Below are 27,500 nucleotides of genomic sequence, written 5' to 3' on the forward strand. Positions count from 1 at the left end.
TGATTTGTTGCCAATGAATTGTGTGTACAAATGTGTGTGCCAATGTGTGTGCACGCGTCCCATTCATTCAGAGAAAATTGATGGCAACGAACGAAGGCGTTCCAATACTCCTTCCAAACTGCCCGTCAGTGGAGCAGAGCAATGAGTCACTCCCCTTCCTCCTCCTCCTCCTCCTCCTCTTCCTCCTCCTCCCCCCTGACCTTCCTGAGCCGCCTGCCCCCATAAACCTGTTAACTCTTCACCCCATCTGTCCCCTGACCATTGACAACCATTAGTGTAGCTGTCATTGAGAACACTAGGAGGAAAGGGACACTACTAATCTACTTTACTTTGCTTGTCCTCATTGAACACCTCATGGTTGACCTTAAAGGTGCACTGTGTAGGATGTGGCCAGAGTGGGTATTGCAACTATGCTGCTCATTGAAATTGTGCTGTCTACTGCCAACTTTGATCGTTTCAGGAATATTTACAGGATAATTAACTATTGTTTACAAGTATGACCACAGTGCAGTACGTTTTGCAGCTAAAAATGACTATTTCTGGAAATTCAAAATGGTGGACAATGGAGAAGATCCCCCTTTTCATGTATGATAAGTGCAATTTTTCCAGTCATAATGAATACTAGGAATTTGATGGTGGTGGTAAGTATTCATGAAAAAGTTATTTATTAATTTACAAGCAACTGCAACTTCCTTTGGAGCTTAAAGTCTTCTTGAAGAAGCACTGCATTTTGGATGACAGGCGAAATGTCTAGAAGCCCACAAAAACAGTGTGCTTACAACACACCTACTTTAACCACCATATCCGGGATGAGTAAGATGAGTAATATTATCTCTCAATATGCAAAACTGACGAAAATGACTCCCTGAAGAAAATGACTCACTGAAGAAAGCATGACTGCCAAAACGTGTTGGGGTCTTTAAATGTCTAATACAGTTTGTATGACAAAGCCATCACAATAAAGGCTTTTTAACTTTTCCAAAAGGAGAGTGCCTTGGATTTTCTTCGTTTTTTCCCTATCCAAAGAGCACCTCAACCAAACTTTTTCAGAGTCCGGGAAGCGCTCTTAAACAAACTTTTTAGATTATCTCTCAATAGCTGTCTGGAGGTGTTGCATAGCAGCCTAAGATGATACTGAGACATATCTTGGTAACCTCATCTCATCCCCTAAACTGCATTTGGTTACTGTGAATTCATACATACACACATACATGTCTGCAAACATGCATGCATACTCACATACATTAACACACACACACACACACACACACACACACACACACACACACACACACACACACACACACACACACACACACACACACACACACACACACACACACACACACACACACACTAACAAAACTGAATCTAATCTAATCTTGATTCCCTCTCACCTCTCTCAGGTGCTGGTTCTCCTTCTCCCTCTGATCCAGCAGCACCTCCAGCTGCCCCAGCTGGTCCTCAGCGTCCATGGACCTCCTGGTAGACGTCCGCAGCCCACCACCACCACCGTCGCCCTCCCCCAGCCCTTTACTCTGGAGCATCTCCAGCAGCTTCTTGATGGACTCGTCGCGGGAGGACAGCGTCTGCTTCTGGCTGCCGATGCGCAGCTCCATCTCCTCCAGGGTCTTGCGCAGGAGGAACAGCTCCTTGGCCTGCCGGTCGTGCTCCATCTGCAGCCGCTGGAAGTTCTCCTCGGTGGGCTCCACGCCGGGCGGCAGGCGGTCCGGGCTGGCGGCGCCAGAAGCGGCGCGGCTCTCCTGCTGCAGCAGCTGGTTGAGGTCGCGCTGGGTGCGCAGCTCGTCCTGCAGGGCCTGGATGGTCATCTGCAGGTGCTGGCAGAGCCACGGGCGCCCACAGAGAGAGAGAGAGAGAGAGAGAGAGAGAGAGAGAGAGAGAGAGAGAGAGAGAGAGAGAGAGAGAGAGAGAGAGACAGACAGACAGACAGACAGACAGACAGACAGACAGACAGACAGACAGAGAGACACACAGGAAAATAGTAAGACAGCGATAGTGGTGGTAGGTACAGTACAAAAAACTGAGCTTAAGAGGAAAAGCTGAACTTTTGTACGTCAATCACCATTACTTCAGATAGTTTACTTATTTTAGATGTTGATCATTTTGCTTTACTTGTGTAGTTCATATAAATGCTTACATGGTAAACTATACTTCAACACTATCTTATTACAATTACTATCTTATTATTTATTGACATTCAGACGGTACATAAAGCAGGGGAGAGGGTGACATTGACAAGAGGATTCCAGTTTCAGTCAAAAGCATTTTCCTACTCTAGTAGTTCTATTATTGTAGTTCTTTCTAAACCAGGGGCAGTTAAGGAATATACAGGGTTGCATTAAAGTTATCCAGAACAAACTGTTCACAGGAGTGCGGCAAATCTAGGCTTTGAAGTCTACTGCTGGCCAAGCTACAACTGGCGGGAAAGAGAGTCCATGGTCCCACGCTTTTTAGAGAGCCATTTGGAAAGAAAATTGGACAAGAGACGGTTAAACAAAGCAACAAACAAGAAACATGTACGTGTACTACATTGAAAAACACACATACAGTACAAATACACACACTAACACACTGAACTCAAGAAAGAAGCTGAAAAAAGGCTACAAAGAACTGAACAAAAAAGGCCTAAGAGTGATTATGTGGACACAAGTGAACAAAGAGACACATGGCCTTTCTCAAAACCAAGGACAGTGTCCTTCCAAGTGTATCAGCATAATTAGTCATGCCCAGTGATGGGATACTCTTTGGTGAACTCTACAGAATATCCAATCACTGGGTGTGACTAATAAAGAGTATTCAATCACTGGGTGTGACTAATTAGGCTGATACACTTGGAAGGACATTGTCCTGGGTTTTGAGAAGGGCCCAGAGACAGCACAGACCACACATAAACAAACCTTGGCTCTCCTGGGGTCCAGTGACTTCAGCAGAGAATCGATAGATGAAGGAAACAGTAAACAGAACCAAAGAAGTCTGGTAAAACATGGGAACAGCCAACAAAAGAGGAAACAGCACAGCCACACAAATGAATAACACAAAAATGAATAGCAACCAAAGAAAACAAACATTTTTACATTATGGTTGATTATTGTTAAAAACATGCAAAGCAAAACAAAATAATGTTTTTTATGCCCATAAGGGCTTTTATGCATTTTAAAGGCTTTTTAAAGCAAAATGAGTATTTGATATTGTAAGTGAACATACTGCAGGGAATGCAAACAAACCAGTGAGACCACATGAAGACACATCTCAATGGGGAAGATCCTTTCAAAGTCAGTTCAAAAACAAAATGAAATGCCTTCGGGTGAAAAACTGGCAAGAAAAAAATGGAAGGGCAAAGTTGACCATTTGGTGCAGAGTTTTATGCTAATGTTGTGTACTGGGCTAAATCTGTATACAGCAAGAGTGTGTGAATGCAAATGGCTGTTTTTTATGCAGATTATGAAAGGCAGTGGACTATGAGGTCAGGTGCTGTGCCAGATGTTGAATATAAATGGGCTAATTTAGTCTGAGCATATTTGGAGGTCAGTTTTCCCAGTAATAGTCCATGACGGCTCCCCTGTGACAAGTTGTGTGAACTTCAATCTGATCGGATGGGGAGACTTGCTCAGTCTGAGAATGATACCAATAAAAACTCCAAGATCATTATCATAGCCCTTTTGAAGGAGTCTTACCTCAGGCTGGAAGCTATCTTGAACCATATTCTGAGAATCTTTCAAAAATGTGTATTAGCCTGAAGTGAAATTGAAAGGGATTTAATGGGAAGTCATTGACTTGCACCTGATGAACATCTGCAGACCAATTCGAAATTATTCTCCTCAGTTTTTCAGGCGCATGTACTGTGCAGCCACCATCATCCTCCAACAGATGGCAGTAAAGCTCCTTTTTCTACAAGCCATTGTTTCACTACCGTAGGAAACAGTCTTCACACACAATGATCTCATGCCCATATGTCCTACAGTACAAACAAGAACTACCATCATCATTCAAAATGCCTGTGGCAATGACGGATGACATTCAGAGGCAAACAAATATGTAGTGTGTTTGCTCTTCCACTTAAAACGCACAGACAGACAGACAGACAGACAGACAGACAGACAGACAGACAGACAGACAGACAGACAGACAGACAGACAGACAGGCGCGCGCGCACACACACACACACACACACACACACACACACACACACACACACACACACACACACACACACACACACACACACACACACACACACACACACACACGCCTCGTCTTTCATGAAGCGAAGTGAAAAGGGGGCCTGAGTTTTTCAAGGGATTGTGTTGAGTCGAGACAAAGTGAGTGGCCCCGCGGGGTGACAGAGCCGGAGGAGGAGAGTCTCCGGTGTTATTGCAAGAGTGCTGTCGAGTGTCATCGGCGTGGCCATAAGTCAGGGAGATTAAAGCTGGGGCTGGGGTGGGGCGCGGGCTGGGGCGCGGGCTCCAGAGGCCCCCGGGGTGAGGTGCTGACAGCAGCACCCTATTAAAGAGACACTCGGCTGGGATCAGATCCACTCAGCTCTGCTCCGTACGGCTCTGCTCTGCCCCGCCTGGAATACTAGCAGCATGTCCATCAGTCTCTCAGTAAGTCTGTCTGTCTCTCAGTATGTCTGTCTGTCTCTCAGTAAGTCTGTCTCTCAGTAAGTCTGTCTGTCTGTCTGTCTCTCAGTAAGTCTGTCTGTCTGTCTGTCTGTCTGTCTGTCTGTCTGTCTGTCTGTCTGTCTGACTGACTTGTCTCTCTGTCTGACTTGTCTGTTTGTCTGTCAATGGAGCGGTGTTCACTTCATTCACACATACAGAACAATTTAAGGAAAATACCCTATATAAAGAACAATCTAAGGAAAATACCCTACGTATATATATCCATTTTTCTATTCATTACAGCTCATCTTCCCCATCTTCTCTCTCTCTCTCTCTCTCTCTCTCTCTCTCTCTCTCTCTCTCTCTCTCTCTCTCTCTCTCTCTCTCTCTCTCTCTCTCTCTCTCTCTCTCTCTCTCTCTCTCTCTCTCTCTCTCTCTCTCTCTCTCTCTCTCTCTCTCTCTCTCTCTCTCATGGCTGGTTTCACACACATACTGTATTCACACAGAAAACATAATGCACAATCACACTTCCATATTGTAGCCTACTGCATTACTTTATACTGACACTGCAGAGCAAACACTCCACATATTTCATACACAAAAAACTCACCAGCGCAAACAATAGACTGAGATTATGCAGCTCGCACTTAGGCAACCCTTCAGGAGGGAGAAAGAGAGAGTGGGGGAGGAAGAGTGTATATCTGTGTGAGTGCGCTCATGTCTGTGTGTGTGTGTGAGTGCGCTCATGTCTGTGTGTGTGTGTGTGTGCGCTCATGTCTGTGTGTGTGTGTGTGTGCGCGTGCGTGTGTGTGTGTGTGTGTGTGTGTGTGTGTGTGTGTGTGTGTGTGTGTGTGTGTGTGTGTGTGTGTGTGTGTGTGTGTGTGTGTGTGTGTGTGTGTGCGTGTGTGTGTGTGTGTGTGTGTGTGACACACAAACACCATTCTTGTCCGTTGTGATGAATGCTGATAACGTAAATGCTCCTAAAGCGCCTCAAATTATGAGTAAGAGAGGAGCTAGAGGCCTTTCCCATTCCACAGATTTGTCAGCGAAGAACACCTGAGACGATGGCACTTCACAACACTGTGTCGTGCGACAGCCTCCTCTGGCTACCTCTTTCGGAGGCGATGCCTCTATTTGTCATTGGTCCCGCTCCGCTGTAGTAATGTATTCAGTTGAAAAATATTGAATTTGAGATTTGTTGTTCTGTAAAGCCAAGCGTGGGCTGACAGCACACTGCCTGCCAAAATACAGAGGGGGAGGACCGTGAGGCCTGCCTAAAAAGCTCTTCCAGCATCACGCTCGATCTGTCTGTGTGTGTGTGTGTGTGTGTGTGTGTCTGTGTGTGTGTGTGCAGTACACTGAACAGCATTATTTATTTTCAATTGTTCTTGAGTGTGTGTGTGTGCGTGCGTGCGTGCGTGTACATGCGTGCACGTGTCAAAGATTTTGCACGATATGTAAGTGCAGGAAACAGGAGTGTGGCAGCATGTTTTCAATTATTGATTTTGAGCAAATCCATCACAACAGTCGAGGTCCAACAGCAGCTTTGAAGAGAGCCCAGTTGTAAATCCACTGGTGTATTTCTTAACAACTCTCTTTCTCTATCTCGCTCAGCCCCACCACCCCCCACCCCACTTCTTTCTCTCTCCTGCCCGTCTCTCAGAATTTTCAGTCCAGTGAATTCTTCGCTCTGGAGGTTTCCCAGTAGGGAATACAAATAAACTAGCCTGCTGAGATAAACTCCCCAAAGTCTTTTTTCTTTATCTCTCTGTTTGTTCTCTTCTTTGGTTCACCCTCTTCCAATGTCAGGCCTCTCTTTCTTCCTAGTTTTCATAACCTTAACTTTCTCCTCGTCTCCTTCACTGTGGCCTAGTTAACCCTGCACCCAACAGAGGTGTGCCAGTTAAGTCACACTTTGTGTGGGAATCAGGGAAAGCTTTTAATTTCTCAACAAGGATCTGGACGTACACAAGTGAAGGGCGATAGTTAAATCACATGTTCCATTTGCTGTCATCTTGGCCTATTTCATCTACCAATGTCAATGTAAATGATAGGGAATACAACTCTAATTATAAACAAATCCTGAGTTTCACAATGGACCAGTAAGAAACCTGACCACACCAATCCTACTTCTACCAAGCAGACACTCTGTGTTTAGTCTGATTTTGCATCCAAGCCCCAATGGACATCTAGATTATTGTAAATGTATAAGGTTCCATTTGTGCTCTATTGTTTGGAAAGGAATCATTCTGAAACCAAGTGGCAATGTTCCGGACTAATCAGTGCGTTTGCTGCCTGTGTATGAACCCAATGACCCATGGAGTAAATGGCACTTGTTCCATCCTCATCTCAGCTTCCAGCTTCTAAATGTCAACTTTTGTCAGATAGGATAGACTACTAAATATAAGATAAGTGGATAATGCCTGGTATTTGCCTTCCCCACAGGTCTGAGGATGGTTAAGTTGAACGTTCTGAGTGCATCATCTTTGTCAAATTTCTCTATTAATCTCAGTGTGATTTGTTTACGTTGTTGGATTCAATCCCCAGACAAGTCACCCCCTCAGCTACTATGGACTGGAAAATGACTCACTAAAATGACTCACCGAAACTGACCTAAACTGACTTTTTTTCAACCAGGCAATCTATGGGAATTTAGTCCCGCTCTGCAGCAACTTTATTATAGCGTTCAATTTTGTGTTTCATTCTGGAACATTGCTGCTTGGCTTCAGCATGATTCCTTTCCAATTTGTTTGCTTCCTGGGTATCCATAGTATATATATATATATACTACGGATACCCAGGAAGCAAACAAATTGGAAAGGAATCATGCTGAAGCCAAGCAGCAATGTTATATATATATATATGGTGAACGTAACACCTTGATTTTCAATCCTGCTTCCACTTCCAAAAATGTCTCCATGCAGGAAAAAATTAGTTTACTACGTCCTCATAATTGAACTGAGAAAGTGAAACGAATAATTAAGTCAGGGGATAAAACTATTTCTGGCCTGACCTAATCAAGCAGGAAAACAAACAAATAAATAAATAATAAATTAATAAATATGCATCGAGCCAGGCTTGACTGAGCAGTAAAATCAATTTGCAACTAAATAGGTAACCCATCACACTGAAATGGGCTCTGTTTCACCTGGCTTCTTTCGAGCAAACAACGTTAATAAATGACAGAAAACAAACAGGTTGGTAAATAAACAAATAAATAAATGGCGGGTTGTCCGTGGCAACAAGTCTTGGCGGTAATGGGTGTGGTGTCGACGTGAGGTGGGGTTGTTTATTGGGTAGGCTGGGTGGGCTGGGTGTTCTCGCTGCGATTTCTCACAGGGGCCCATGCAATTTACACATTTTGCTCTTGAGAACACGACGTGAACACGATCAAAATGCACAAACAGGAGAAACACACAGGCACTAAATAAACAAATAACTGGCTAGTTATCCATGGCAACAAGTCTTGACGGGGACAGTCTTCTTGTCGATAGGAGGCAGGGGTAAGGTGAGGTTGCTCATGGGGTGGGAATGGGTGTTCACCCTGCCAGCTCACTGTGCCTTTGCTTAGTTATTGGCCAGCCATGTTGAGCTACAGTGACTATCTCCTGTCAGTATCAACAAGAGGCGAGATTGGGTGGGGTTGGTTATAGAGGCAGGCAGGCACCCTCTCTATGCCGCCTGTACACCATGAACTGGCAGTCATATTGTGGACTGTTTATCTCACACCACTGACGGCTGTGTGGAGATGGGGTGGGGTTGCTTATACAGACAGGCATCCTCTTGTCATCTCCCTTTTTCTAGTTTATTTAGCAGGGACAATGCAGTGCACATTATTACAAACGTGACATGACAAGGCCATGACACAAATTGCAGATGTGAATACATAAAATGTTTGTAGCTAGAGAGCTAATTTGCAACCTCAGCACCTTCACTTTGCAGACAGCCTTTTTGTGTTGCCTACCTCACATTAAAATCTACATGGAGTGAGATTGGGCGAGGCGGGGCAGGGGCTGCTCATATCCATGGGATACCGCTGTGTATACCATGTGTATACAATTCGCGGGAAGCCTTGTTGAGGACTGACTTATCTCAAGTTAATGTTGAGTGCTCACTCTGTGCCTGCCATGCTTTGCAAGCCATTAGCTGGCAATAGGGGTGTGCAATATTACGATATAGTATCATGAATCGTAAAATCGAGTAGAAGATCTTACTGTAGGAAATCTGACAAAGTGGAAAAATTGTGTAGATCGTATAGATCGCCTTGGAGTGGGGATGTTCACTTAATCAGAGTGATGATGCTCAGTTTGTTTGCATTTCAATTTGTTAACAATGTTTGCACATGCAACATTGCAAGAATATAAAACCAAATTATACAGTTCTGATTAAAATCTGTTCAGAAAGGTTTCTGTAGCCCTAAAATGCCTGTTTCTGTTTTTGTTCGATGGAACAGCATCATGTTAATAAATATTGTGATATAACATTTTTGCCATACCTCCCACCTCTAGCTAGCAACCGTATTTTTGGCTATTTATGTCATGTCAGTGTTGACGTGAGGTGACATAAGATGGAGCTGAGAGTAGAGGTGGGCAACTGTGGCATCCGCACTCCCATTTCATCCCACTCTGCCTCCATTAGTGGTGAGCGGGTAGGGCACAGGCAGCCATATTGCGAGCTGCTTATGTCATGTCAGTGTGCTGTGCCCATGCCAGGTGGGCAGGCAGGCGGGCAGGCAGGCAGGCACCTCGTGCCAGCGTGCCAGGAAGCAGATGGCGTGGTTCAGAGGTGTGTTTCTCCGGCCACTCGTCACGCCACCGGGGCCGCCACACGCCCAGGGCTGGAGGTGACACTTATTATTCTGACAGGCAGACCCCTGGCCTGTCCCCACAGACCCCCCTGTGCAAGTACAAGCGTCCTCTATTTGGACAGCAGAGAGCTGTGCAAGTTGCCACTATTCACATTTTGCTGCAGATGGGATCCCTGGCAGCCCATCCTAGTGATTTTCAGAAGAAACTCAACTACATCATAACAACATTGCCATTACTCTACCAAGACTGTAAGCCCCTCCAGTCACTGTCCCGCCACTGGGACATCGTAAAAGTCACTGAAAAAAAAAAAAACGTAAGACCACTATGGCAGTGTAGAGTACAGGGCCTTTGCTAGTACATTATGATGTGCGCATTGCCATTCTAGTAACAGCTAATTTGCAACAGGGGTAGTGTCTCACGGAGTCAAGAAGACTAAGGCTTGGTCATTACCATTTTTGTAACAACCACCTGATAAAAGTGACTCTGGATGAAAAAAGGCAGTGCAAAGTCACCTCTATTTGGGCAGCAGAGCAGAGTGCAAGTCTCCCCCATTAAGGCAGAGCACTGTGCTATTAACATTTTCATGCAGAGTCTGATACAAGCTTGTTACCACAGTGATGATGTCTGATTCTTAATCTTAATCTTACTTTATGAGTGTTTGTTTGTATTTCATTTCATTTATTTGTATGCCTCAATTGTCTACTGTGAAATGCATGTCATTGGAGAAATACATGTTGGTATGGTAGTGCAGACATGTAAATATAAATGGCTGTTTGGATGCTTACTGTAAATTTGAATATAAATTGCTATAAATATAAGTTGCTACAGTATAGAATCGGTAACTCTGTTATAGTAACACTGACATAGTTCAGGTTTACCCAGGTCAAAAAAATGTGTACTTAAGTGTACTTTAAATATATTTAATTTTCTGAAAGTATATTTTAAGTACACTCTATTTATCAAGTACAGTACTTAAGTATGGTATTTAAAAATATACTTATAGTTTAGTGTATTTTAAATATATTTTAAAATCATTTGTATTATTAAAGTTATGTACTTAAATATAGTTTTATAAAATATACTGTTAGTGTATTGTATTTTAAATGTATTTTAAGTATATTTGTATTTTAAAAGTAATGTGCTAAGTGTAGTATTGTCAAATATACTATTAGTGTATTATATTTTAAGTGTATTTCAAGTATATTTGTATTTTAAAAGTAATGTGCTAAAGTGTAGTATTATAAAGTATACTATTAGTGTATTATACTTTAAGTGTATTTTAAGTATCTTTGTATTTTAAAAGTTATATACTTAAGTGTAATATTATAAAATTCACTATTAGTGTATTGTATTTAAATGTATTGTAAGTACATTTGTATTTTAAAAGTAATGTGCTAAAGTGTAGTATTGTCAAATATACTATTAGTATATTGTATTTTAAGTCTATTTTAAGTACATTTGTATTTTAAAAGTAATGTGCTAAAGTGTAGCATTATAAAGTATACTATTAGTGTATTATACTTTAAGTGTATTTTAAGTATCTTTGTATTTTAAAAGTTATGTACTTAAGTGTAGTATTATAAAGTACACTATTAGTGTATTGTATTTAAATGTATTGTAAGTACATTTGTATTTTAAAAGTAATGTGCTAAAGTGTAGTATTGTCAAATATACTATTAGTATATTGAATTTTAAGTCTATTTAAAGTACATTTGTATTTTAAAAGTAATGTGCTAAAGTGTAGCATTATACAGTATACTGTTAGTGTATTATATTTTAAGTGTATTTTAAGTATCTTTGTATTTTAAAAGTAATGTACTTAAGTGTAGTATTATGAAATACACTATTAGTGTATTGTATTTAAATGTATTTTAAGTACATTTGTATTTTAAAAGTCATGGGCTAAGGTGTAGCATTATAAAGTATACTATCAGTGTATTATATTTTAAGTGTATTTTCAGTATCTTTGTATTTTAAAAGTTATGTACTTAAGTGTAGTATTATAAAATACACTATTAGTGTATTGTATTTAAATGTATTGTAAGTACATTTGTATTTTTAAAGTAATGTGCTTAAGTGTGGTATTGTTAATTATACTAGTAGTATATTCAATTTTAAGTCTATTTTAAGTACATTTGTATTTTAAAAGTAATGTGTTAACGTGTAGTATTATAAAATACACTATTAGTGTATTGTATTTAAATAAATTGTAAATACATTTGTATTTTTAAAGTAATGTGCTTAAGTGTGGTATTGTTAAATATACTATTAGTATATTCTATTTAAATGTATTTTAAGTACATTTGTATTTTAAAAGTAATGTGCTAAAGTGTAGCATTATAAAGTATACTATTAGTGTATTATATTTTCAGTGTATTTTAAGTATCTTTGTATTTTAAAAGTTATGTACTTAAGTGTAGTATTATAAAATACACTATTAGTGTATTGTATTTAAATGTATTGTAAGTACATTTGTATTTTTAAAGTAATGTGCTTAAGTGTGGTACTGTTAAATATACTATTAGTTATTTTAAGTACATTTGTATTTTAAAAGTAATGTACTTAAGTGTAGTATTATAAAATACACTATTTGTGTATTGTATTTAAATGTATTGTAAGTACATTTGTATTTTTAAAGTAATGTGCTTAAGTGTGGTATTGTTAATTATACTAGTAGTATATTCAATTTTAAGTCTATTTCAAGTAAATTTGTATTTTAAAAGTAATGTGTTAACGTGTAGTATTATAAAATACACTATTAGTGTATTGTATTTAAATTTATTGTATTTGAAAACATACTATTAGTGTAGTATATTTTAAGTGTATTTTAAGTGTATTTGTATTTTAAAAGTAATGTGCTAAAGTTTGGTATTAGAAAGAATATTTGAAACGTACTTAAAGTTGAGTATGATTTTAGTATATTAAGTACACTTGTACAAAGTTTGATTTCAGTACCAAAAAGTCAACTTAAAATGTGTTAAAGCTCTACTTAATTATATTTCAAGTGTATTTAAGTATACTCTAAGTTGTCCCAAAATAACACAACTTAAGTATGTACTTCTGCAGCATGCTATAAAGTGCTTTCTTATGACCTTGAAATAGATTTGTAGCATACTTCAAATAGTTACACTTAACCGCATGTTAAAGTACACATTAAACATCTTTTAAAGTGAATTAGTAAGTATATTTAAAATGTACTTACAGTTAAGTATGATTTTAGTATATTAAGTACACTTGTGCAAAGATTGATTTTAGTACCAAAAAGTCAGCTTAGAATGTGTTAAAGCTCTACTTAATTATACTTCAAGTGTATTTAAGTATACTATAAGTTGTCCCAAAATAGCATTCTTTAAATACACACTTTTGAAGTATATTTTAAATACAAAAATACATACTTATTAAGTATATTAAGTACACTTTTTTCACCTGGGTAGTTTTTTTAACCATCATTTTAGTGTATTTTAACCTAGGCTTATTTATTCATTATGCTTTGTAACATTAAATAACCTTCCACCTTCCATTTTGTTAATGTATTTTCATGGTAAAAACACCATATTGAAGAGCACAAACGGATCTTAAAAAGGCATGTAAGACCTTACCTTACCTATTAAACTTTTAAGCACAATACTGAAGTCTGTACTTACGTAAGTTGTGTTATTAGTGTATTAAGTGCACTTTAAGTGTACTTTTTGGTGCACAAATTAAACATGTAAAAGTGTCTTTAATTCGATAAATTTGAAACTTTGTACATAGTCCAGGAGTTAATTAGTAACAACACACGAGACGATTAGCTTTTCTGCTGCTAAACATCCGTCGACGTCACTTCCTCCAGCTGGGACTTTGTTGATGGAAACAAATATACGTGAGTCCGGAAGGCGGAAAACTCAAAAAGACAGCTTGCGCTACAACTAGAAATTAAACACTTCGGATTTAAATTTTACCTCGTTTAATAAATAGAAGACGATGCCACACTCGTGCATATATCCTGGCTGTGGACTAAAACACAAACCTTACAATAAAGAAAGTTTCCATGAACTACCAGCTGGAGGAAGTGACGTCGACGGATGTTTAGCAGCAGAAAAGCTAATCGTCTCGTGTGTTGTTACTAATAAACTCCTGGACTATGTACAAAGTTTCAAATTCATCTTTTTGTGAGTACAAACCACATTTGTTATACTGTAGAAGTTTGGTGTCATGACATGTTATTTTTGTGGGGAAAGTTTGGAAACGGTGCCCAGGATCCATATGCGCTTGAGTCAAGCTATCCGGAATAAACATCGAATAACACGGCAACTCTGTTGATGTAAGCCTGCGGCAGAAAACACTTCGGGTGTAAAGGTGGATGGGTGTCACGGTTCAAATGGCATTAGGGTGATTCTACTCCGAACCATCGCTTTAAAATACATTTAGAGTCAATACACTTAAAATGTACTTAAAGCGATTTTTGTGAATATATTTGAAATGTACTTAAAGTAAAGTATGCTTTAGTACATTAAGTGCACTTGTACAAAGTTTGATTTTAGTACAAAAAAGTCAACTTAAAATGTGATTAAGCTCTACTTAATTATATTTCAAGTGTATTTAAGTATACTATAAGTTGTCCCAAAATAACACAACTTAAGTATGTACTTCTGCAGTATACTATAAAGTACTTTCTCATGACATTGAAATAGATTTCTAATGTACTTAAAATGCACTTATCCGCATGCTAAAGTACACATTAAACACATTTTAAAGTGACTTGGTTAGTATACTTATAATGTACTTAAAGTTAAATATATTTTTAGTATATTAAGTACACTTATACAAAGTTTAATTTTAGTACAAAAAAAGTCAACTTAAAATGTGTTTAAGCTCTACTTAATTATATTTCAAGTACATTTAAGTATACTATAAGTTGTCCCAAAATAACATTCTTTAAATACACACTTTTGAAGTACACTTTAAATACAATAAAACGTACTTATTAAGTATATATTAAGTACACTTTTTTTTTACTTGGGTATTTTTTCAACAAACAGCAATTAGGATCACCGGCGATCTTGTCTGAACCAAAGAGCTATGACTGAACACTCTGTGCATCTCCTCTAGTAAGGCAGAGGACTGTGGTGTGTATATCATTAGAGTCTGCTATGGAGTCCTGGTGTCAGGAGACAGGAGGGAGGGAGGGAGTGTGAAGAGAACAGCCTGCATCATGGCCAGAGCAGGGCTAAGGGACAACGGGGATGAAGTAGTGGACACAGACACACACACGCTCGCGCGCACACACACACACACACACACACGGCAAGGGACACACACGCATACACCAAAGGAACACACCAAGGGAAACACACACACACGCGCGCGCGCACACACACACACACACACACACACACACACACACACACACACACACACACACACACACACACACACACACACACACACACACACACACACACACACACACACACACACACACACACCAATGGACGACTAGGATGATGTAGTAGATACACACACACACACACACACACACACATACACACACACACACACACACACACACACACACACAGACACACACACGAATGAGATAAATGGCTTACTTAAAGGAAGGCCACTGCCAGGGCTCTTAGTCAAGGTTAAAACGTATGACAGGCAAATTACCTCAACCCTGGTGGCCATCAGCCTCATCACATCAACACAGCCAGTGGAGCCAGTGCATACTGTACTGTACGTGGAGAGTGAGGGAGAGGGATGGGCAGAAGCATTCACACACAAGCATGTGTGCATTAGTGACTGAGAGAAGGAGAGAGAGAGAGAGAGTGAAAGAGAGAAGGAGAGCGAGCGAGTGAGAGAGTGAGAGAGAGAGAGAGAGAGAGAGAGAGAGAGAGAGAGAGAGAGAGAGAGAGAGAGCGAGAGAGAGAGTTGACAGTTGAGGAAAAACTCTCCTGAGCAAAAGAGAATGAGTGTTCTGAGAGTGAAAGGAGATCCACAGTCTTAGCAAGTACAGCCAGTGCTACACACTCACTGTTGGGCTCAGAGCATTGGTCACTCTGACATACCAATAAATTATCCCGACCACACACACACACACACACACACACACACACACACACACACACACACACACACACACACACACACACACACACACACACACACACACACACACACACACACACACACACTCAGTGTGAGGCACAGACAGATTTCCCGGACAGAATGAGACAAGTAAGTAAACGTACCGGTATACAGTTAGGGCCATAAATATTTGGACATCTGCACAATTCTCATGTTTTTGGTGCTGTACACCATCCCAATGGATTTGAAATGAAACAAACGAGATGGACATTAACAGCAGACTTTCAGCTTTAATATGGGGGTGTTTGCGTCCAAATCGAGTGATCTGTGAAGGAATTATGACATTTTCTATCAGTGCCACCCCATTTTTAAGGGACCAAAAGTAATTGGACAGTCTAGTATTTATTCATCAAACTTTCAATTTTTAATTATTTGGTTGCAAATACTTTCCAGTCAGTTACAGCCTGTAATTTGCAATCCATAGACATCAATAGACACTGGGTTTTATCCCTGGTGATGCTATGGTGAGCTCTCTATTGCAACAGTCTTCAGTTCCTGTTATTCTTAGGGTATTTTCCCTTTAGTTTTGCCTCCAGCAAGTGAAATGCTTGCTCGACCGTACTCAGGTGAGGTGATTGACTGGGCCATTGAATAATATTCCACTTTTCTGGGGTAGAAATGGCTAGTGGCTTTCAGATGAAGCTTTGGGTCATTGTCCATCTGCACTGCGAAGCATTGTCCAATCAGTCCAGAACCATTAGGTTTAATATGATATGATAATATAGCCTGAAAATCTTCAGAATTCATCCTGTGGCTTTTGTCGGTAATCCTCATCATCAATACGTACAAGGGGATAATCGTATTGACAGATATGCATGCCCACACCATGACACTACCACCACCATGATTCACTCATTGGGTGGTATGCTTTGAATCGTGAGCAGTTCCTTCCCTTCTCTATACTCATTTATTCCCATTACCCTTGTACAAGATGATTTTTGTCTCCTCTGTCCATAGGATGTAGCTCAAGACTTATACAGCCTTTTTAAGACGTTGTTTGGCAAAGCCAAATCTGGTATTGCTATTTCTGATGCAATCAATAATTTATATCTTTTAGTGAACCCTCTGTATTTCCTATAGTGAAGTGTTCCTCAATGTTTTTGGTCTTTTTCTGGATTGTTGCCTTGGACATGTCTCCACCGTTCACCTGGACACTGTTCTACATCTGGCCAACTGTTGGGAGATGGGTTTTTGTTCACCAGATACATAATATTGTCTGTCATCCACAGCATTTGTCTTCCATGTCTGCCAGGTAATTTGGTGTTGCTCTGGTATTTCTTTTTTCCAACATTCTGAACTCTTTAATTAATCACATTCAATGTTTCCCCATCTCTCAAATGGGTTTGTTTTGATTTTTTTCCACCTTATGATGGCTTGCATCACTGATGGTGACAGATGGACTTTGGATCTCATGGATATTCCGTAAAAATATATGGAAATGCAAATGGAACACTTCAAATGAACTCTAAGACCTTGTATTGACATCTTGGTGGTGGTCTAGTATGGGAATAACACAAATCTGACTGGAAAATAGCTGAGAAGCCTACTGTCCAATTACTTTTGATCCCTTGAAAAGTGGGCAACACACACAAAAAGCGTTGTTATTTCATTCCTGTTTATGCTATATGGATTTTAACACCCTCACATTAACGCTGAGAGTCTACAGTTAATGCACAGCTTGTTTGTTTTATTTCAAATCCATTGTGGTGGGGTATAGGGTGGAAAAGGATGATAATTGTGTTGCTGTCCAAATATTTCTGGCCCTAACTGTACATCCTCATCCCAACAAAGACGTCTGCCTTCAAACTAAAACTGGGCGCTATGACAACAAAGCTCAAAATATGTTTTCGCTCATCATCCAGTATTTAGCTTTTAATCACCATTTCTTTCGCCTCACATAACTGGCATTAACATCATCACACATACGATAGCAGCCTCCGTGGCCCTAACCAAGCTAGTGCCACATGACTAACGCTGTGAAACCATTTTTTTTTTCTTATTTCAAAGTAACATCAGCTTCGAAGACCTGCAATGTGATCGATAAAATATGCCCAAGGCTGGTCATCATCACGATTGACTTGAATTTTATTACATTTTCCATGTATGATCCATTAATATTCACCCAGGACAACACTATGACAGAAGAGGAGGGGGGAGGGGAGAGATCAAGAGAAAAGGAGAGGGGCAGAAAGGAGAGGATGGTTAAAGGTGCACTGTGTTTCCAGAATTCCTGCTGCCCATTCACAAATGATGCCTCTTTCTCAAATACTTACCAACACCATCAAATTCCAAGTATTCATTATGACTGGGAAAATTGCATTTTTCATACATGAAAAGGTAAATCTTCTCCATGCCTAACATTTAGACTTTCCAGAAAAAAATGTTTAGCTGCAAAACTTTTCAGTTCTTTGGTCATTCTAGTAAATCTTAGTTTATGACATAGTAGATATTCATGAAGGAATAGGCAGCACAGTTTCAATGGGCAGCATAGTTGCAATACATACTCTGGCCACCATCAGACACAGTGCACCTTTAAAGTGATACTGTCCAATTTTTGGAAATACACTTATTTTACACCTCCCCATGAGTTAAATAATAGGGTTTTACCATTCTCCTGTACTTTCAACTATTCTCTGGGTATGACAGTGCACATTTTACCTCCATGCTGCTAGCAGTTAACATGGACTCCTATGAGACCAGTCAGCCGCTAACAGTGTCCCTTTAAGGTAAAGGGAAGGATGGGTATGAGCAACAGAAAGAAAGAAAGAAAGAAAGAAAGAAAGAAAGAAAGAAAGAAAGAAAGAAAGAAAGAAAGAAAGAAAGAAAGAGCGAAAGAAAGAGCGAAAGAGCGGAAGAAAGAGCGAAAGAGCGAAAGAGCGAAAGAGCGAAAGAGCGAAAGAAAGAAAGAAAGAAAGAAAGAAAGAAAGAAAGAAGACAGAAAGAAGACAGAAAGAAGACAGAAAGAAGACAGAATGAAAGAATGTACAGACATCAAAGAGTGTAATTAAGGACAGTCCTTCTAAGGATGGAAAGACTAATTAAGAACATGTTTCATGTTTAATTACAGTTGAGATTGACACAGGAGCTTTGGGGAAGGAGAATATAGTGGTGACGTGGCAACAAAGTCTGTAGAAGGTGCATACGGTACAAGCACACAAATATACAGACACAATTACACACACACACACACACACACACACACACACACACACACACACACACACACACACACACACACACCCACACACGCACACAGACACACCCACACACACACAGTACATATACACACACACATAAGAAATTGCACTGCACAGAAAAACGTCAGAGCTGAGATGTCTCTGTCGCTTTGAAATCTCATCACATCTCCACACCCAGAGATAAGAAGTGCTACAGCACGCTTGCCACCACAGTACCAGGCTTCACGCTTTACTCAGCCAGGGAGACAACGCCCTGCCCCTGCCTGAGCTGAGAAGCTAACGGATCTGGATGGGACATTGCAGGATTTCCTCGTGTGGTTTAATCTTTGATTCGCTAAGCAGCTACACACCATCAGGGGCAAAAAGGTTAGGAAGACTCCAAGGGTCCAGTATTGACAAAGAGGGGTGGGGGATTTGAGGACAAAAATTATATTATTGTGAATAGGGAAAGGGAGGGAGGGGGCGGGGCGGATTTTCTTTTCAAGGGGTCAATCGTTTACATTATTTCCAGTTGCATCCATGTAGAGTTACACAGGTCATTTAACACTTTTTTAACCCTTGTAAGGTGTTCAGGTCTGTGGGACTTATATTCAGTCGAGATCATGAAAACGGAGGCACACACAAGGCTTGTGTGAAAAATGTAATTTTACAACAGAAGTCACTTATATTCAGAAAAGATAAAAATCAGAGATCCCTCTTGCTGCACATTTCTATTACACAGGTAGTGTTCCCGGGTCATGCGCATACATGTACAGAAATTCACATAGGATGAAGGGAACATGAGGGTGCACAGGAGGAGCTATATTTTTCTCTTTTTTTATAATTTTTCTACAGGCTTGGGTCCAGTGAACCTGGACACCTCCAATGTAACCTAAACACAAACACCGTACAAGGGATAAATGTAAAAAAAAATTGCACAAGTATATAGTATATTTCCAACACAGTATCGAGCTAATATGCTCTAGAGTGTGGGCTGAAGCTCAGAATGTGCTTCAGATTTCAGGGAAAGGAAAACAGGACATAGGCACACAGGCAAGCATTGTTATATTCCAGTAGAGCAGTGGTTCCCAACCTTTTTCTCCAGGGACCCATGTTTTTACCATTGAAAGCTTTGGTGACCCAACCGCGCGACCACCTGCACGAGAGGGAGTCACATGATACCCTCTGTTTCCCGCGAAAACTCATTTTAGTTATTTTATTCCTTTATTTGTCTTTCATTTACATTTTGTTGCTTCTATGCATATATTATTTAAATAAATGCTTTGTCATTTATTTAACATCGGCTATTTAAGGTAGGCCTATTTTAACTTAAATCCCTTAAAATCAAGTGGGCTTCGTGACCCTCTGTGGATATTTGGCGACCCATAGGTTGGGTCCCGACCCATAGGTTGGGAACCACTGCAGTAGAGCCAGATAAGTGAACAAGGACACAGGACTTAATAAGACTCCTGACACACACACACGCACAAACGCGCGCACACACACAAACACACGCACACACTCACCAAGCTTTTTTAAAAGGCCTCCCGAGACACACACACCACACAAGGACACTAGGCTTTCTTAAGAGGTCCCCAGATACAGCCTTACAGTGTCACAGTGCCACAGCCAGGGGAAGTGATGTTCAATTAGCTCTCTCTGACATTTGGAAGGCTTGGATATTTTTAGACAATATTATGTTCTTCTCAGTGAGCATTTTAATGGCATGGACACATAAAAAAGCATGCACACACACACACACACACACACACACCAGGGCTTGACACTAACTTTTCTGCTTGCCTGCCATGTGGCTAGTGGTTTTCCTGAGTAACTAGCCATCCAGCTATTCTACTAGCCACAAATTTGATATTGTTTTTTTCTTTATCATGACGCTGTTCATCTAACCTCAGAAGATGAGGTGTTAAAGGGGTATGTCACTATTTTGGGGCTTATTACAGTTAAAATCGTTGGCTGGGGTTTATAAAGGTGGTAAAGTGTCTTATTTTTCATGTTAAGCGTTGTCTTGCTTTAAGACAAGTTAAAAGAGGGAATATGTCGCTAAGCTAGTGAAAGTCAATGTATCCATGTAGCATGCTACAATGCTACACGGATACATTGACCTTCACTAGCTTAGCGACATATTCCCTCTTTTAACTTGTCTTAAAGCAAGACAACGCTTAACATGAAAAATAAGACACTTTACCACCTTTATAAACCCCAGCCAACGATTTTAACTGTAATAAGCCCCAAAATAGTGGCATACCCCTTTAAAGCAATCAGATGAGTGCATAGCTTTCTATATGGAAATAAATCAAACAAATAAAAACTGAGGAACTGAGCTTTTTCTTGAATGTAAATAGAAACAATTGATTGGCGTAAAATGCAGAATAAATGCTATTCTGATGTGTCATACCGTTGAATAAGGTACCTGCCACATTGGCTAGTGGCACTGTAATTTTTACTAGCCACAGCCAAGTTTTACCAGCATTTGGCCGGTTGGCAGGTGCCAGTGTCAAGCCCTGACACACACACACACACACACACACACACACACACACACACACACACACACACACAACACACACCACACACACACACACACACACACACACACACACACACACACACACACACACACACACACACACACACACACACACACACACACACACACACACGGCAGGTTATTTTCCAACACAGGTCTGTTCCGAGCCATCAGGTCACTCGCTGGCACTTCATTGGGTGACCAAGAGGAGCAGAAAGCAGAGGGAGCTGCCCAAATGGCACACTTCCTGCTCTCAGCACGATACTGAAACCCATGCAAAGCAATGAGGCCCTGCTTTACTCCCTCTATAATATTAGAGAATATTGAGTCAAGGCTCACTCCTGTTGTAATAGAAAACATTGCATTTAAGAGAAAATGCAACTTTAAAACAAAAAACAAAAATCATATTATCAGTGAATGCTATTTGTTTGAAAATCCTTCTAACTTCACTCTGTGTTACTGGGAAACCTCTTTGTGTGTGTGTGTGTGTGTGTGTGTGTGTGTGTGTGTGTGTGTGTGTGTGTGTGTGTGTGTGTGTGTGTGTGTGTGTGTGTGTGTGTGTGTGTGTGTGTGTGTGTGTGTGTGGTGTGTGTGTGTGCTTGCCTAAAACACTTACCTGTACTTTACTGTGACATTGTAAGAATGTTCAACCCCTATCATACTCTGTACACTGCCTACTTCTACATACTATACTATATCATAGATGTATCCATCAACACTTGTTGTCTACCTTAACTGACAGAGTATGTTTTTTTCTGCTTTGGTATATCCCAACTCACAGAATGTCTTTTTGCACAATTACCTTTTCTACATTTATCTCTATTATTTTATTTTATTATATGGTTGTGACGTCATCGGTCGAATGCTCCATTCATTTCAACGGGGCTCCCCAACGTTCGCACGTCTGTTATTTTTCGATAACGGACGGGTTGGTCTATAACAGACCGCTGTCAATGGCAACAAGACTTTTCACTGCTAAAGCGACTTTTCAACAAGACTCTAATCAGCTGCTGTGATAGACAACACCTGTTGTCCTGGCTACCTAGCTGTTGCCTAGCGGTGTTCCACAACGGCACTGTTTTGTTTTGCGCAGACAAAAATGTATATCTTAACATTAAATAGGCCTAAATAAATGTCCCCGCCATGTGTGAGTCATTTAAGTATATCCATATAATAAGCGGGTTAACTTTCGGCGAGTCGGTCGCTTTGTGGAATAGCAGCACTTCAGAGAGAACAAGACCCCTCCGCTCCGCGTCGGGGTCTAAAGATTCTCTCTGTCGTGCTGCTATTCCACGGTAGCGACCTTCTCGCCGAACGTTAACCCTTACTTATTTTCCCCACCCTGATGACTATTCCTGTGTTTATTTTTGTCTTGAAATGTCCATGTGGGCTTTTGTGTATTTGTGTATTTATGTAAGCTACTGGATACCTGAATTTCCCCCTGGGGATCAATAAAGTTACTCTACTCTACTCTACTCTACTCTACTCTACTACTCTGTTTTTTTCATTCACAGGATAGCTGGTCTTTAAAGTTATACTGTCACGTTTTTGGAAATAAGCTTATTATATACCTCTCCTTGAGTTAAATGATTGGGTTTTACCATTCTCCTGTACTTTCAACTGTTCTCTGAGTATAGCAGTGCAAATTTTACCTCCATGCTAGCAGTTAACATTGAGTCCTATGAGACCAGCTGGCGGCTAACTGGTCACATAGGACTCAATATTAACTGCTAGCTTGGAGGTAAAATTTGCACAGCCATAGCCAGAGAACGGTTGAAAGTACAGGAGAATGGTAACCCCCTACTATTTAAGTCAAGGGAAGGTGTAAAATAAGCTTATTTCCAAAAATGGGACAGTACCACTTTAAGTAGCACCTTGAAGAAAAATAATAATAATAATAATAATAAAAGAATTCTTCCTGTTCTCAGTACAGCTGAGCATCATCCATGTGGCCCTGTTTATTCCGCTTATAGAACAGTATAGTATACCATAAATGAGTGCATGCTCACCCTTTCTGCAATATAACATTGCGTTTGAGAGAAAACTCAAACACTTCAAAATCGTCAATTCTTTCCGGTCTCTGCACGATAGCAGAGCATCATCTATGAAACCCTGCTTATTCCCTCTGTATGTAATACAGTATACCATAAATTAGTCCATGCTCGCTCCTTCTGTAATATAACATTGCATTCGAGGGGAAAATGAATGAACAAATCTGACTCAGCACACTTGCTGGTCTCAGTAAGATACCTGAGCATTATCCATGAACACAAACGAGGCCCTGCTTCACTCCCTCTATGGTACAGAATAACACTAATTTAATCACTCGCTCTGAATTATTTGAGAGAAAATGCAACTTTAAAACAAAAATGAATCTAATTTCATATAATCAGTGAATGCTATTTGTTTGAAAATCTTTGTAACTTCACACTAATAATCCTGTGAAGGAAAATAACAGTCTTTTATCCAACTAGCACCTTAAAAAATTGACTACGCCTGTTTTTTTGTTTGTTTGTTTTTTCGCATGGGCTCCTATTGAAACACAATGCAGCAGCACTCGTACCTGCATTCACTTAAAACAAACACACTGACTCACCTCAAGTAATTCAAAACCATGCCATGCTATAAATTGCATAGCGAATCTCTGGTGCACAGTACTATACACACACTGCAGTTATTATTTGCAGTGTTTACAGAGTCTACTGTGGAGGGAGAGAAAACACTGAAACCTGATCTACAACATAAGGCCAGTCTTCTTCAATATACTGTATTATCTAGCTAGTCTGTAGTGTACAGTCCAGTACAACAGGCCTATTTCTGGCCCTCACTAAGGGAGCGCTGGCCTATCTTGTGCGTGGGCAGGGCTCGCTCAATCGTGCACCTCCACACCTCCTCACAACCAGGGTGAGTGTGTATGTGTGTAGGTGTACGTGTGTGTGCGCGCGCGAGTGTGTGTGTGTGTGTGTGTGTGTGTGTGTGTGTGTGTGTGTGTGTGTGTGTGCATGTGTGTGTGTGCATGTGTGTATGTGCATGTGTGTAGATGCATGTGAGTATGTGCGTGTGTGTGTGTGTGTGTGTGTGTGTGTGTGTGTGTGTGTGTGTGTGTGTGTGTGTGTGTGTGTGTGTGTGTGTGTGTGTGTGTGTGTGTAGATGCATGAGTGTGTGTGTGTTTGTATGTGCATGTGTGTAGATGCATGCAAGTGTGTGTGTACATGCGCACTTGTGTGTGCATGCGCCCTCGTGTGTGTGTGTGTGTGTGTGTGTGTGTGTGTGTGTGTGTGTGTGTGTGTGTGTGTGTGTGTGTGTGTGTGTGTGTGTGTGTGTGTGTGTGTGTAGATGCATGCAAGTCTGTTTGTGTGTGTTGCACACTGAGGGAAGCTTCGCAGGGCAACTGTCCATACACCTACTGAGAAGCCTTGCTTGCTGACCCCGCCTTCTGTTACTCATCGCCCTCACCCCACACGGAGAGAGAGAACAGCATACACACACACACACACACACACACACACACACACACACACACACACACACACACACACACACACACACACACACACACACACACACACACACACACACACAGGATATTGTACTGAGATAGTTCAGTCCATGATAACACGTTCCTATGCATGTGTGTGTGGATATGCGTGTGTGCACGCGCGTGCGTGCGTGCACCTTTGTATGTCTGTGTGTGTCTTTGTCTCTGTTCTCAATCTACTGTGTGACTCTTATTTGAGGCCAAGCATTTCAACCAAGTCTAAAGTGGAAAAAGGGAAATAATAGACCCAGCTATTCTGCAAGGACCTTGCTCCCTCAATTGGCTTTTGTAGCAACGTTTCTTTAATCAGAGAGACTGACAGCTCTTCAGTGTATAAATGGCAGGCTTGTGTACGCTGTTAGACGCTGCCAAGCGAATATGGAGATCTGTGCCTGGCATCCAAACAAGGACCGGATGAAACCAACAAGCCAAAGTAACACCCAGTGAAGACTGCACAATATTAGAAAAATATGCGATACACGATAACATGACTGTATACTGCGATAACGATATTACTCGCAATATTTAATATATACATATATTTTCCCCTCTCTACTTGCCATTCTACACTTTATCATGTATAAAACAACTGAGAGCAATGTTTTATTGCCAAAATTATTTTTTATTAGGAAAAAACATGGCTAATATACAGCATCAACTAAAAATTATTTTTTTAATGCATTTTCTAACCTTCTCACTAAATTTCCTGTTATTAAAAATGTTAAAACTGTTTGCGATACGTGCACAACTTTTGCGATACGTGTATCGCAAGCCGATATCAATACATTTTCGATATATGGTGCAGCCCTAGTGAAGACTCATCCTGACTTTCACTCCAAGAGGACAGACATGCGTGTCACAAAAATAAAAAAATAAAAAATCTAAGCGACACTTTTTTCCCCCTCACTGCTCATGCTCCAAAACCATCCTTTGAACCTCAAGACGGATTGAGAAGAGAGACAAAACTAGGCCACAGTGAAAAACATACTAACCAGGAAGGTCAGAACTACAGATATTGCAGAGGGACAAAAAGCACGCAACCCAACCACCTGGTGAGGAGGCATGTGCCCTTCACATGACAAAACATTCTAAAAAAGGCTCACCGCTTCACTGAGCGGAAAACACGAGTTCTGGTCGCGAGGGTATAACGCAAGATTTGGTAAACATGATAGCATTTTTTAAGAATTCATGAATAGCACACAGTTTGTTGCTTGGCTGCTATTATGGAGAATCCCAATATTTCAAAATAAATGCCCATCTCAATCCGAAAAGCAAATCTCAAACCAAGCATGCCATTTTTTACCTGTTTTTAAATATGCATCAAGATTAACATTTTAATCACATCGTAATCTGGCAAGAATCAAAAGCAACCGAATGATAGATAAAGAGGGACGAAGACGACGATCAGGCCTCGAGAGGTACCATTATACCAGTTATATTACATTCAGAAATAATTGCACCTTCTCAGACGTGCACTTACTGAGAGGCTTTCAAGTACCACAGATGATTGCAGCCTATTTTCTACACAGCCTCTAAGGAGTCAGGACTGAGCTTTTGTGGACAACTGAAAGCTTTCCTTTTTTACTTACAATTGGTGAAAGTCCTCCACACACACACACACACGCACGCACGCACGCACGCACGCACGCACGCACACCTCATGGACTGTGAGTGCATGTGTGTGTGCATGTACACATACTGTTTTGCTATTACTCAAATCTACTAAGTACCAATACTATGTAATCAGTAGTACATGCCATTTTGTAGCTAGGATACAAATGACAAGGTATTAACCTGTAAGATTAGGTAGGCTATGTAGAAAAATGGTTGATGGAAAATTCTGTTCATATTTCAGCTGTGTAAGTGAATGTGTAAGTATGGAGAATGTGTGCTTTATGTGCCTTGCTACTTGCCTTGGTTGTGTGTGCGTGCGTACGTTGAGTGTGTGCACCGGAAATATTAACAACAGCAATGGCAAATTGTTGGTCTGTCCCCTGACAAGGTCTGACATGTATCCGGGCTGTACGTGCTGTATGTATATAAAGTCATTCTGTTCAATCTAAACACGCCATGAGCAAATGCTTGAGGCGACAGCAGCAGTACCCATCTTTAAGAATCAGTGGGCAGTAGAACTACTGTTCTCCTGTCAGCGCTCCCATCATACACCCTGACTCCACCACCACCAGCAGCACCAGCGGCCCTCCAACCACCAGCCAACCACCAGCTCCGCCATCTGTGGTGATGCATCGCTGAGAAAGTGCCTATATGTGTGCCCGCTGCTGCTATCGCAAACAAGAGCCTTGATCAAACACTACCTCCCTCCCTCCCTCTGCTCTTCTCACTTTCTCTCTCTCTTGAATCTCTCTCTCTATCTCTCTCTATCTCTCTCTCTCTCTCTCTCTCTCTCGCTCTCTCTCTCTCTGACAGCCTGTGATCTCTCAGTTTCCTCTCTGTCCCAGCAGACTGTCAAATTTATATAATTCACAAGCCAGACATATTCATTGCTATGCTGAATCTTAAACTGTGTCATGCTTCTACAGGATGCTCGAGTGACACAGCCCCCATTACTCAACAGACAAACGCGTAGTACATTATACAACATGACACATTTACAAATGGTTTATTATGTTCATTAGAGCATATTGAATGTGATTCTGTATGTCCTGCATTAGCTGGTTG

The 27,500-nt window shown here is 40.7% G+C and overlaps 1 protein-coding gene across 1 annotated transcript in view; it reads right to left on the reverse strand.

The window, feature by feature from the left end:
- LOC134457469 (ERC protein 2) overlaps positions 1–27,500 on the reverse strand; it is a 464,874-nt gene that overhangs the window by 427,554 nt on the left and 9,820 nt on the right. Inside the window, exons 2-3 of the mRNA XM_063209477.1 lie at positions 2,919–2,942; positions 1,398–1,838 (exon numbers count right to left, since the gene is read on the reverse strand). Of these exons, the coding sequence (XP_063065547.1) occupies positions 1,398–1,838; positions 2,919–2,942 (465 nt within the window). The remainder of the gene's footprint in view (positions 1–1,397; positions 1,839–2,918; positions 2,943–27,500) is intronic.

Source organism: Engraulis encrasicolus, chromosome 10 (genome assembly GCF_034702125.1).
Source record: "Engraulis encrasicolus isolate BLACKSEA-1 chromosome 10, IST_EnEncr_1.0, whole genome shotgun sequence".
NCBI classification, from domain to species: domain Eukaryota; kingdom Metazoa; phylum Chordata; class Actinopteri; order Clupeiformes; family Engraulidae; genus Engraulis; species Engraulis encrasicolus.